This window comes from Chroicocephalus ridibundus, chromosome 9, assembly GCF_963924245.1.
Source record: "Chroicocephalus ridibundus chromosome 9, bChrRid1.1, whole genome shotgun sequence".
Classification (NCBI taxonomy): domain Eukaryota; kingdom Metazoa; phylum Chordata; class Aves; order Charadriiformes; family Laridae; genus Chroicocephalus; species Chroicocephalus ridibundus.
In genome coordinates this window covers 27,199,224-27,212,460 of record NC_086292.1, presented here as the reverse complement: position 1 = coordinate 27,212,460, position 13,237 = coordinate 27,199,224, and the positions used below count along the sequence as shown (strand labels likewise).

The 13,237-nt window shown below is 40.6% G+C and overlaps 1 protein-coding gene across 9 annotated transcripts in view; it reads left to right on the top strand.

Annotated features, from left to right (window-relative positions):
- The window catches only part of NEO1 (neogenin 1), a 213,025-nt gene that overhangs the window by 51,092 nt on the left and 148,696 nt on the right, over positions 1 to 13,237 (top strand). For all 9 annotated transcript variants that reach the window (XM_063346362.1, XM_063346361.1, XM_063346364.1 and 6 more), the window contains exon 2: positions 12,426 to 12,743. In XM_063346362.1, the coding sequence (XP_063202432.1) occupies positions 12,426 to 12,743 (318 nt within the window). The remainder of the gene's footprint in view (positions 1 to 12,425; positions 12,744 to 13,237) is intronic.

The window sequence follows — 13,237 nt, the reverse complement described above, 5'->3', positions numbered from 1 at the left end:
GGTTGTTATTTCTTCCAGTCTCCTGCTGCATTCTTTATCTTAGCGTTGTTGTAGCTGGAATGGGCTGTGGCTTTCCATGTCACTCGAAGGCACGTGCTGCATCTCTGTCCCTCTCCATGGCACTGATGATGTGCCTCCCATCTGGCTGTCTACCTTTCTGCTAAAATGTCACTATTTTGAATTCTATAGCTCGTTGGCTTGCTTTTACAAGAGTAGCCTTATGACTTAAATTTGTGAAGGGTCAGTTTTATTGCGACTTAATTTACTCATGTAATGAACCTCTGCCTCAAATGTTGAATTTTATGGGATAGAAAAACTAGTGTAAATATGTTCTTTAAAATGTGGTTCTTGAAAACGTTGCAATATGTTTATAGTAGTGTTTGTCATGTGCACCTTTTCCTTACCTTTCTACTGTTCCCATTTTTTTGCTAGTATACCAAAGGATCAATAAAATCGTCATTTATAAGTTGCTAAGGTTGTTATAATTTTATATATTATGGATCAATAGTGTGATTGGACAGTGGTTGCTTTACTAGCACAGGAAACCAGAGGAGTGAAACAGGCTGTAAAATTAGCTGTGGTGGGAGTACGGAATTAACGGCATTGGTGCCCTAAATTAGGGACCCTCAAACCGAATGCTGAAACTCTCCCCTCTCCCCCCAGGCAGGTCAGAGGTGCCAGCAGAAGTTGCTGGTGCTGCTTCTCCAAGAGCTGCTGAGCTGAAGAAGAAACCCCTCTTCTGGCTGCCGCAGTCTCTCACTGGCGAGCTGCTCCCAGGGGGAATGGGGGAGTTTTGCCGTGTTAACTCTGTTCTAGGTGCTCCCTGGCACCTGCTCTCCGCTGTGCTCTGACGAGACACTGAGTTAAAAAGATCTTTTCTGCTCTGTCTGATGGGGATGTTCTTCTGTTTCCAGGTCCTCTTAGATAGTCATTGCTTGATCTAACATTAAAGGTATTTGTTTAGAATTTTTTCCTCTTTTATGAAGCGTAACAGAGGTCTCTCTTTAGAAACACACTGGAAATGATGTTCAGCAACTTCCAGTTTGGTTCTTGCTTGCATCTTTTTTTTTTTTTTAGTGTTCAACGCTTTTTTCACTTTAAGCTTCCCACAGAAACCAGCTTTCTTCTTTTACTCCTCATATATCTTCCTGTATGCCATTTTGACTGTTGCCTGCGATTGGAGCCCCCCCGACTTTATAACAGTATTCCCCCTTGGCCCTTCTCCTGTAAGCATCCTTTATAATCTCTGTAATCCGTCTGGAGCAGAGAATTGAGTAGGGGGGCTGGAGGAGATCCACAGCCTCGCTGGAATGCAACTCTTGTCTCAGTTGAACTGCATCTTTAAATGAATTTGCTACATTGAATATGTTCTGTTGGGTGCCCTATAACCTTGTTGGCATCTGAGGAATAGTAATATTACTTTACCCTTCATGTAGAGTTCTTGGATACTGCAGTGTGTTTACTACTTGGAAAATATTTAAGTAATTGGTTTCAGCAAATAATCCTCTTGTGATGTGTGGGGATTTTTTTCTCTATTTATATTCCAAACCATTTTTGATCTACCAGTCTGGGGGAGAAAAAAAAGAAGACTGAGGCAAGGAATCTGCTCCTGGATTATCTGGGCTCAGTTTGCAAACCAAGAGGGAATCTCCATGGGGAGCTAAACCGCCCGTCTAGCCCCAGTGAGGGTTTGGGCAAACCAGTTACTCCAGTCTGAGCACCCGGAGCCTGGAGTGAGTGTTGGGTGGTTTAACTGGAGCCCAAACAGGGTATAAGGAAGGGAAGATGGAGGAATCTTTGCTGGATGGTTAATATCTTGCCTGTACTGGGGACAATAGGTATTTTGGGTCTTATAACTGGATTGTCTGGTTTTTAACCCTTTGAAAGCCCTCTGTTTTTACTGTTGCATGTACCTGAAGAGGTAAATGATGTGCCTGACTGACCAGAAGACTGCAACTCTAGGAAAGGAAATCCATTATTCCAGGAAAAAATGGAAATTCCTCTTCACCTGCTCTAACAAATGCAGTATTGTCAGTAGCAAACATATGGGAGCTATTTCTGTGGAAAAGTCAAAGTACTATTGTTCATGATGATGAACAGAAATAAATTTTCTTCCTTTTGTAGGTGTCTTTACAGTGCCCTCTAGTAATCTTTTGTAGAAATGCTAGATGTGTCGTTTCTCAGACCAATTTGATAAAGTAATGAAAACAGTCACTGGAAGAATTAAAAAAAAATAAAATAATTGAACTCTGGTCCCCCTGTAACTGAAGTGCTTTCTGAAGGGAGCACTGCTAATATTAAAAATAAGTAAAAATTGCTTGCTATTCTTTTCTTTTTTATGCTTGATCAGGAAGAATATGAAAACTATAAGCCCCATCTCTCCGAAGTCGGATTGCTGTAAGAGCTACCAGAGCTGACAACTGGAAATTGGGTACTGCGGTAATAGGGTTTCAGCCAGGGCTGTGAAGTTACAAGCAAAGGAACTAATTTTACCTTTTTGCTTGAAGTATGAGGACGAAAATTGCAGGGCAATAAGAGCCATGTAAAGCCTTCAAAAACGGGCTGGAATGGGCAAAAAAAATAATCTCCTGGTATACTGTTAATTTCCTATGAAAGGTAATTACTTTGGCTTATTCTGACAGATGAGAGAAGTTTGATGCTGGATGAAGGCTTTGTTGGGGGTAGAGTGCATGTGGGTTTTCACAGCGCTTGCTGCCCGGATGACAGTCATCACCCTGAAAGCATCTTAGCTCTGCTGTTAGATCGTGTATCGAACAAGCAATCCCAAGAGATTTTGATTAAGGTAACTTTGGTGCCTGCAGTTGAAGTCAAAAAGGTTTTACCTTATTATCGTTCTGGCTTATTTCTGTCATTAATAGCAATAGGAAGGGGATATCATATGCAAGAATGTTTTGTCCTTTGTATCGAGTAAAACATTGTACCATTTTTAAATCCTGTGCAGGCTTAAAGGGATGTGTCGGTTAAAGAGATCGGCTATCTGAATGAAAACGGAGACTTCTCTCAAATGAGAGAAATGGCTTTGGTAATTCCACGAAAAAAGGAAAAGGTGGATAAAATCCTTTAAGCTCTCTTTCTGAAATGGTTATGAAAAGAGACTTTGCAGTTGGGATATTCAGAGTAGTTCATTGGCTTAACTCGAATATGTGGTGTTAGATGGTCTGACTTGCTTTTCCTTTGAGTTAAAGGCAGAATCTCTTTGAAAGGATGTTCCTTGCAGAGGTGAGACATTTGTGGGACTTAGCTCCTAGATGTGAGTTCTGTAAAACCCAAGCAATCTGAAAGAAATCCAAATTTTGATCTGAAGTGGTTATAAAGGATTCTTTTTCCTTCCGCACCAGGAGGAATAGAGAGTCCAACAGAACTTGGTTTTAAAGCATGGCCGGTAGACATTTTTCTGGGCTTAAACGTAGGTTTAGGGCAGAGGAATAAATCCTTGCGAGAAGGTAACCGTCTGACAGCGGGACTCTGGGCTGGATAGGAGTGGAACATCTCCTTGGCAGGGATTTCTTTTGGGACAGGTTGCACAAGAAACGGTTCTGGTGAGTTGTGCTTTAGGGGACACTGCTCCAAGAGGAGTTTGTGCCATCTTTTCTCCTTCAGCTTTCAAATTGTAATGGCACTGTGCAGCCCCTTAGTAAAGGGACATAAGGGTTGTGACTCAGCCTGGCAGTGCTTGTTAGCTGGCTGTGTAAGGGAGACATTGTCACAGAACTTTAGACAATTAAGCAGCAACCCTGTAAATAATAAAGTTACTTCCATGCGTTCAAAATTCAGGTAAGAATTTCTAACTCCCTAGAGGTGTTAGGAAGGCTGTGCAACTAAACACCAGACAAATGCATCTCCTAAGACATTTGATATTTGAGATTACAATCTGTGTTTGGATTTTGCTCTTGATCATTATCTTGTTTTCCTTCCCATTATTTAATAATATATGAGGAGATGGTATCGGTTACAGAAAGAGTGGTTAGAGTAAATGCTCAGATGCTTACTTTTCAGTGTTTTACTGCAGGCATGCTGTACACTATTTGGATACTTTTTTTCTTAATTCTATTTATGCATACTTCTTTTTAATGGGCTGATTTTTTTTTTTAAATATGATGTCATGCTTGAGGTCTGTCGGGAAGGTCAGTTAAGATTAAGCCAACAATAATTTGTTATTAACAAGTGAAAGGTAACTGGAAGTATAGACAAAGCTATGAAAGCCTTATTGCAAAAATGTAGTTTGCTTTGCTTGACTTTGTTCTTTCTTTGACTGTGCTGTCTGAAATGTGCAAGGATACTCTTAGTTACCAAAAGCAAAGTCTTGAAATGTATATTCTTTATATTATAGTAATTCCTATGAGTATCTTGACATTTGTGTTCTTGCTAGTACCTGGTGTCAAAAAACTTCTCAACTCAGTGATGTTAAAGCATTAGAGAATAATATGGGGAAATACTTAGCGTTTCCACAACTTCATATTTCTAGGTGGGTGCCTTTTGAAAAACATGGGAGGAAAAAGGCAGAGCGGAGTTCCCTGTCGCTGGAAGCTGCCATCTGTGTGTTGGTGACAGCCTGCACGTAGGGCTGGTGGGGTTCAGATGGCTGCTCTTCAGGGTGGACCACAAAGAATAATTTCTCTAAAGTTACCATTTTACTGAGGAGAATGAGGATTCCAGTTTTCTGGTGGTATCCCAGGCTGTTAATACTCAGTATTGTCTTCTTGGCCTGTATTGTAGGAAGGCACCTGTGCACAGGATTGACGGCTAGAGGGAAGAGAAGGGCAAAAGCACCCGCCTTTGTGCTGCGCTCTTTCGGGAGAATTTGCCTGAAGAAGCAGCTTTCTTCCTGTCTCTGCAGCACAGAAGCAGCCCGCTTTTTAGTAAAGGGGTTCTGTAGGGCTTTTTTCTCCATATAGCAAAGAAAAGGATGTTTCTCCCTTATGGATCCCAGAACGTGACCCCTTCCCTTGTAGGCCAGGACGGATCTGAGCCACCTTACTGTTCTTCAGACATCACTGCTAGCCCACAATGCTTAATGACTCTGGGGCGAAGATGAGTTACTCTTTTTGATTAATATCTTGGTTACAGAGTGTTAAATCATAAAAAGAGGAAATCTGTTTGTGCCAAAGGAGAAGGGAATCTACTAAGTCTGGGAAAGTCTAGATTTATGCATGGCATTACTTATCTGACAATGTTACCTCACTTACTCTCCTAGGTTCCGCTGTCAGCCTACCACTGGAATTATTAAAGTACCAGGAGGATTTATATTGTACATCCACAGTCATGGCGAGCTCTTACACTTTTTCCTTTTTTTTTTTTCCTTGATGCTTAAGTGTAATGTCATTTTTGTCTTTAATTTATGGATTGCAGAGTCTTTGCAAAGAAATGAAGTGGCGTTTAGAGAATTTGGCCTTGGCTTTTCAGTAGGAGTGAACTTGCCAACCACCACGTGTATGATTGGCCTTTGGATGGTCTTTTAAAAAAAAGTACTATCCTAACCATCTTTGGTTGACAAAGTGTATGTTGCCATCATATGCACTTTAATTTGGCCAGGTGGTCTGTGTTCTGCCATAAGGGAAAAATGTAATATTAAGCAGAAAATCCATCTTTGCCTAATCTGCTGTAGTATATTATAATGTATCTTGTAGAAATATTGCTTATTGAGCAGTGCAGAATGTTTCCAATGTTGTCAAGGGGAAAAAAAATTACCAACCTGCTAATACTTAGATTTTACTTGGAGGTTAATGCATGTAGCCATTTATCCATATAGATAATGCTCTCCTTAGTAATGAATATTTTAATAAAACTAGAAAACAAGTTTATTGTGAGCACTTGCTGGCAGCTTGCAAAGAACAATGTTTGCAGCATCTTCAATTAAAATACGTTTGGCTAATTCTTGAAGACAGCTTTTTTTAATGATCTAGGTTAGGAAGGGCATGACACATTGTTTTTAGGATTATAAGGGCCATTGGGAATGTTAATTAAATTCTGGTGAAAAGCCTTTTAAAAGATCAGTCCTGCAGCAAGAGAGCTTGGATCTTTTATCATTGACTTGCAATACATAAAAAGAGGCTTTATAATAGTTCCTGCCCATCTGATTAGGATTTTGTCCAAGGCTTCTATTTTAAACGTCAGTTTTCAAGGGTGTATATATGTACTCTTAAATTGCTTTGGAGTCTAACTTAAAAGGACAAGTCCCATGCCCCTCAATTGACATATCTTTCCTCAATGTGTAAAAGGAAGTAATTGTTCTTCATCAGAGCCCTGTGTGACTCCTTCCGACGACTCAGTCCTTGTCTACTACTAATCTAAAGTCAGGTACTTCGGATGAAAGATGTGTTTGGTTGCCTTCTGTTTGGAAGAAATGGCTCTGAAATTATACCTGTACTTCACGTTTTCCTTCTGGATGGCTGTTGCATTTGGTCCTTGTAAAACGGAATGCAGTTTAGTTCCAATAGTTATGCGAAATCTGGTATTAAAGTCCTCTGCTTAGAATGCAGTTGGCGGTTGTCATCAGGAATACAGCACTGCCAAAGAGTTTTGGTGGCAACAGCGGATTAGAATTGAATCTGTAGCACTGCTGGTAGGGAAATCTTCAGCCACATGCTGCCGTGCACCAGCGTGGGGTAATTTATATGCACTAAGTAGAACTGAGATCAGAGTGGTTTTGTCTGAAGTTATTTTCCTGAACGCCATAATTTCTGAAGAGCTTGTGTCAGGCAGTTGTTAAAGCACACATTTTAATGATTTAAGTTTGATATCGGAATGCTTGTGTCTTTCAGAAATTAACTGAATAATGAAGGGAAGCTTCTTCCCACTTGAGCAGCCACTTTGCATTTACTATTCCAGGCATTTCCTCACCTGAAGCCTTGTTAAAGATGTACCATGGCACAAAATGTGATGCAGCTAGCAGAACGTACAAAACATAAAAGAGGTCCTTCTGTAGGCATGGTAGCAGTAAAAAGAAGGCTAACGGAAGTCTAGGGTTTCTTTTTTCCACTGAGGTATATCGCCCTTTGAAAATGCAGCATTCGGAAAGGGCGAGTGATGAGCTCTTCCTGTCTTACCTACCTGTTTTGCGTTTCCTGTAGCTGGAAAGCTTGTTTTAAAACTTCCTTCTTTTGACTTTAAAAGCCTTTTCATGGTCTTCAGGGAAGTGTGCTATAAGGAGAAGTTCAGGCACATTCAACTTAACTTTGTGAACTTGGTGTCATATCTCAGATGTGCTTTTGTTGGTCCCTTTTCAGTGAGAAATGCATGCTTATGATCCTTTGTCTAATACTGAGGGGATAAGAGATCAGCTAGGCTTAGCAACTGACAGGCTGAAGGTACTCGGTTAACTATTTTCCAGTCAGTTGTTTGTGATGAGTTTTATCTTGGCTGAAACAATTTCAGAACTGTTGGTTAATTGTGAGAGTTTGAGGAGAGATGAGGTACAAGGAAGACTAGGAAAACCCAGAGTATTTTAAATGGGAGGAGAGAAGGAGCTAGGGATGTATAAAAGTAGTCAGCTTGGCTTCAGTTCCTAGAAAAATTAAGGAGTGAGTGAACAAACATGGTTTGTTTTGTTTTTGTTTTTTTTTTTTTTTCCTAACTTCTGAAAGTAAGGTGTGTAGGAGAGTTAATTGATATGGAATTGTCAAGGAAATATTTTCAGACTGTCCTGATTTCCTTAGTTTAAAAAGTTTCATAGGGAAAAAAAACTGCGCACCTTCCCTTATTCTTTCCTCAACAGCTACCATCCCATTACACTCTTGTAAGGACATAAGGAAATGTGGTCTTAACTGACATAGGATGGCTACAAAAAGGGATGGATAAACGTCGAGAGAAGAAATAAAGATGATGATATTGAAGGCTTCTTTGTGTGGGATTTTGCACTTGTATATTGAGTAATCTTCTAGATGTCTTTCACTCACAGCCGAGATAATAAAGTAAGCTAATTTGTTAAATTTTTACATGACTTAATTCTGCAAGAGGGAGGACAAGATTAGAGTTCCAAATTGGTACACTTTTTTTGGAAGGAGGAAGAATTTGGAGGAGCCAAGTGAAAGCTACTACAGTTAGGCAGGAGTAATCAGCTAGTCAAACATTAAATGGAAAAGAACCAGCCTCACGGCAGTTTCTGAGAAAAGGATCTAGGGATTAGGGTAGTGAAGGGATTGCAGAGCAATGTAGTCAGGGGTGTTACGCTTCTGCGCTAAAACCTAACGCCTCTGTGTTGGGAGGGATGAGGAAGGGAGTCGTAGAGCCTCCAAAACGTGTGAAATGACACTGCGCCCGCACCTAACACTGATCTAGTGTCTGCTGGGGACCTCCATCATATTTTGGTCACGGCACTTCCGGAAGAACGTGGGCTGGTTGGAGAGGATTCCGAGTTTGTTATCAGAGCCCTACTATCGCCTAGTACTGAACTAGAAATGCTATGCCTAAGTAAAAGGCTAGAGAAGGATTTAAGTCTTCAAATGCATAGAAGACTGTTGGAAAGAAGAGCCTGTTCTCCACACCCACAGTGGCAAAGAGGAACGTGATTAAGGCGTAGCAGTACTGCTCGCAAGCCCTCATTCTAGAGGGTGAAGCACTGGAGCCGAATGCCCGCAGGAACTGCTGGGTCCCTGTCACTGGTCTTTCAGAGCAGATCTGGGGGGAAAAAATCATAATCTGTTGGGAATTAGCAAGATTTAACTGTTCCTATTGCTGAGCAGGAAGATAGACTTGTCTTGCTTTTATTTGTTTCTTGGGCCAATATTAACACCAGTCAAGCCACTGGTGTGTACATATCTATGTATTTGCACATCCCCTCCCCCCCCCAAAGACAAATACATGGAAAGAGGGAGGACTCCCTCCACAAAATACACCAATTCTTTATTAATGTGCTGTCATTTAACCCAATAATCAATAGGTTGATGGAGTGGGAGCAATGGCTTGTTGATACAAATAGAAGTTTATTAAGGTCTTATATGTAGCAAGCCTTTTTATGCTGAATCAAGGTTTAAGTGAGGTATGAACTCAGTTGGCTGGACTGTGGATGAAGCCCACCAGTACTTCTCCACAGTGCCCCCAACTCTAAATTGCAAAAACTTTCCAAGACTGTGGGCTAGAAAGGCATCAATTCTAATCTAACTTCCTTCAAGATGGGACATAATTATTTACCAAAGCTTTTATTTTTTTTTTTTTATCCACTGCTTTCTGTGCAGGAGCGTGGTAGTATCCCAAGTTGAAGGGGGCTGTGCAGTGTCTTCACAGGGCTCTTGGCAAGAGCTTTTTTTGTGTTACCACTGAAATCTGGCTGAGAATCGGCTTCCCATTCCTTCTGAACGTCTCCAATCCCTTCTGTGCTGCTGTTTCTTCTTGGCGTGCTCGCTCTTGACATCCTCTGCTCTGTAATGTTATTTCCTTGGGCACCTTGTTGCTTCCAGGGTAAGAACAATCTTATCCTATCAATGGATTTGCTCATCGCTGACCTACACCAAAGCCGGACAAGGCAAACAACAAGCCGACCTCTCCTTTTAAGGGTTTCCTAGGTTTTATTTGAAAAGTGAGAGAAGATGGGGAGAGAAAAACAAACTCGAGAGTGTTTTGGTAGGAGTCTGGATCTATATTGGAAAAACTTACAGAAGTTTGTAAATGGGGGGGAAAAAAGGTTGATAGTTTGAGTTAGAATGCTTTTTCTTGGAAAACCCAGGGACAGTAAAGCTGAATATTTAATATTAAAAAAAAAATTTTAGCTTTCTGGAGCGATGGAAGAGCTGATAAAGAGATTACAATATCTTCATGCTGCTCATGATTCTTGTTTCTTTTCTGGTATACGTACTCAGTACCCTGCATGCAGAGAATAAAGTACATCTGCATGTAGGTGTGATTATACAAATTGGAGTAATGTAAGCAGCACCTAGAAATTTTGTAATTTGTTCTGGTTTTTTTTTGTCTCTCTTCTTTTTATCCTCAAGAAAGACATAATCTCAAGGATTTGGATACCAGTGTAACAGGTCTCCAGACTTGTCTGAGGCTGTTACTGTCACCGGGGAAACTTCAGTCTTCTATACTTTTTTTTCTTATTTAATCTTTGAATTCTTGAAGGTAGAAGAATATTTGAATGATACAACCTACAAAAGCATAATATCTGTTTCTTTCACGCTGCTCCTTCTGCCTTATCTTCAAGTTTCGGTGAATCCTGAGTAGTGAAGACAACGGGCTTTGTGCGGGAAGGCTGGGATCCCTCTCCAGGGGGATGCTGAAGGGGCTCTTTGGAGACGGGAGACTTTCTGTGCAATTCAGCAATAGAGGGAATCATATCAGTTTGTTAATTAAGACTATTTTAGAAAAGTAAATCTGATTTTTTTTTTTTTCAAAAACCCAGAACACAAAACCAACAAGCAATTGAAGAAGCTAAAATGCTTACAGGACAGACTTTGCAAGTAAAGGTCTCCTTCAGATTTGTACTTTTTCTAAAAACACAGGCTTCGTAATTATTCTGTGACTTAATGTAACAAATCTGGCTGTTATGTGCATATTCCTCTTCAAGGTGTTCTTGCCATACTTCAGCATTTCATTATTGACCTTACTGTGAAAGATTAAATAGTTTTGAGATGAATGTTTTTATGAGCCTTTCTGAAGGGTTTAGTGTGTGCGGTAGAAGCTTCATTTTATATTTGTGAATGCATTTTAACCCTTTTCTAACAACACCTTTCACAAGAGCTAGGCATTGCCTTGACATTCTTTGAAGTGCCTAAAAGGAAAACAGCATTCTTGCTGTATCAGGTGCTGCTCGCTGCCAGGTGGAGTAAACTGGTTCAGAGGAAGGTTTGCTACAGCAGTGTCAAATTAAATGACTGTAGCATCTGCCTGTGCAGTGCAGAGCAGGTCTGTCTCCACTGCTTGCTTGTGTTGCCTGAGTGTTCCTATTAAAGACCCCGTGTAACTGGGAGACGATGCCTGCCCCCACTAAGTTCAGGACTTTCCCCCTCCCATTTAAGGACTATGCACAGGCTGTAAAGACCAACTGGTTTTCCCATGTTTGCTCTGGAGCGTGTGCTAACAGGGAGCTTAATGACAGAAACCACTGAACTGTTTGTGTTTTGTTTTTGTTTTTTTTTTTTTTTAAAGTGTTATCAATAGAATCTCCTTTTTGGTCTCTAAACAGCCTGTGACTTCAAAAAGTTATTGTTAAAATGTTTAGAGAAGGGGACTCTGAGTCTGGCACTTCATGCTGAGGGTGCATCAGTAGACGCAGAGCTTGTAAAATCTGCTTTAGACACCAGGATTGGCAGTTAGCGGTTGGGTCTACAAAACCAGTCATGTTCTAGGCCTTGCAAAAAGACGTGGTAAGTTTGGCTGTGTCTGTTTTTAGCTGGTATTTTAAAGTGTTTCCTCTTGCAACTTGCTTGCTTTGTATAAAGATAGGAGGAATTGTTGCAGGCCCCAGGTTGAAGTGACTCGATTCAAAAGCCCTGTTAAGCTTTTAGTTGGTGCGCTTGTGGTTTTGCTTTGCTGGTAGACGGCTAGGAGGATTTCAGTTTATGTTGCCATGATGTTCTGTATGTGCATCCCACTCCTAGTCCCCAGGTGGAGAGAGGTGGAGCTTGTCAGAGCATAGGTGGGGAGCCTTCATCTTATTTCTAAGGTTGGCTTTACAAACAAAGACCCCCTTTTCTCTCAACTCCATGTTATGCTGCTTTGAATTCTTCCCTGAAAGACTTTCTTCCTTCTGTTTTCTGTGGATGATTAAGACTAGTCAAAGTGATATTGACACACAGTCTTTCTGCTTGACCAAATGCACCAGAAATACAGTAATTAAAATTCTCTTCTTAATGGAAAGTAGAGGTTAATTACAGAAGTCTTCTGGGAATACTTAAAATGGAAAAGTAATCGTGTTTATCCTGAACTAGAATGGATGTAAAAAAAATGTTTTATGGCACTTGCATGATATGTTAAGCTCAGAATTGGAGACGCTTTTTCTCGAGGGCTGAATTATTTTTAATGTTTCTTCATATTTGCTATACTAAACAAGTTATAGCACTGCTGTGGTATGGCAGCCATACCACAAAAGGCCAAGAAAAGAGTCCTCTGAGGATATATCATTTGTCACAAATGTGGTACATATTAGTTTGCATAAGTTTTGATGAGGCAGACGTCTGCCCGCGGTGGATGGCTCAGGACTGTTAACCATATTGATTCCCGTATGAGCGGATGAATATGGTGCAGGGGTGAAAACCTCTTTGTATTTAAGAGTCCATCAGTGTAAATAGCCAAAGCAGAAAATACTGTCGTATAGACCAAGCTATTTCTAATATGTTCAGGGAGACGATACCGCAAGTAGCGGTAGCTCTTGTGCACATTACAATATTTTTGAAATGAAGATGCATTTTATGTTTAAAAACTGTAGAAGGCTAACACCAAAGTTGTGTGATGTGATCTGTGTTTTACAGGATCCCTTGTGAGAACCTTCACTCCTTTTTATTTTCTGGTGGAGCCAATGGACGTTCTGTCAGTTCGTGGCGCTTCTGTCATCATGAACTGTTCAGCTCATTGTGAAACTTCTCCAAAAATTGAATGGAAAAAAGACGGGACTTTTCTAAACTTGGTGTCAGATGACCGTCGCCAGTTGCTACCAGATGGATCTTTATTAATAAACAGCGTGGTGCATTCCAAGCATAATAAACCTGATGAAGGATATTATCAGTGTGTGGCGACTGTGGAAAGCCTGGGGACCATTGTCAGCAGAACAGCGAAGCTCACAGTAGCAGGTAAGTCCCTTTTTTTTGTTGCTCAGTGTAACAGCATGAGAATGTAGATGTATACGCTGCCCTTGCAAAAAGAGGAAGGCGCTTTCCAAGAAAGGAAAAGATGGTTTCATCAGTTATCAGTGAAACTGGGGCTGTATCTCTCGCTTTACTCGCTAAATGTTGTCATATATTCTATTCATCTAAGCAGCTTAACGTGTGGGTATTTCTCAGGAAATGCTGAAGATCAGGACAACTGAAATGAATAGATTAAAAAAAAAAAGTGTCAGGTGCATGTAATCACAATGAAGATTTACCACAGCTTAGAAGGGGGGGAAAAAAGAGCAGGGTTCTACTTTCTTTATGTATAAATACCCTTAAAAAGAACTTTGTCTGTCTGCTTATGTTGAGATTTATCTGCCCTTTGTTGTGAAACATTTGGGAAGCTCCTAAAAGCTAGCAATGTGGATGATCCCTGAAGAACCAGAAGAGTGGTGGAGAAAGCAGGAGTGCTGGCT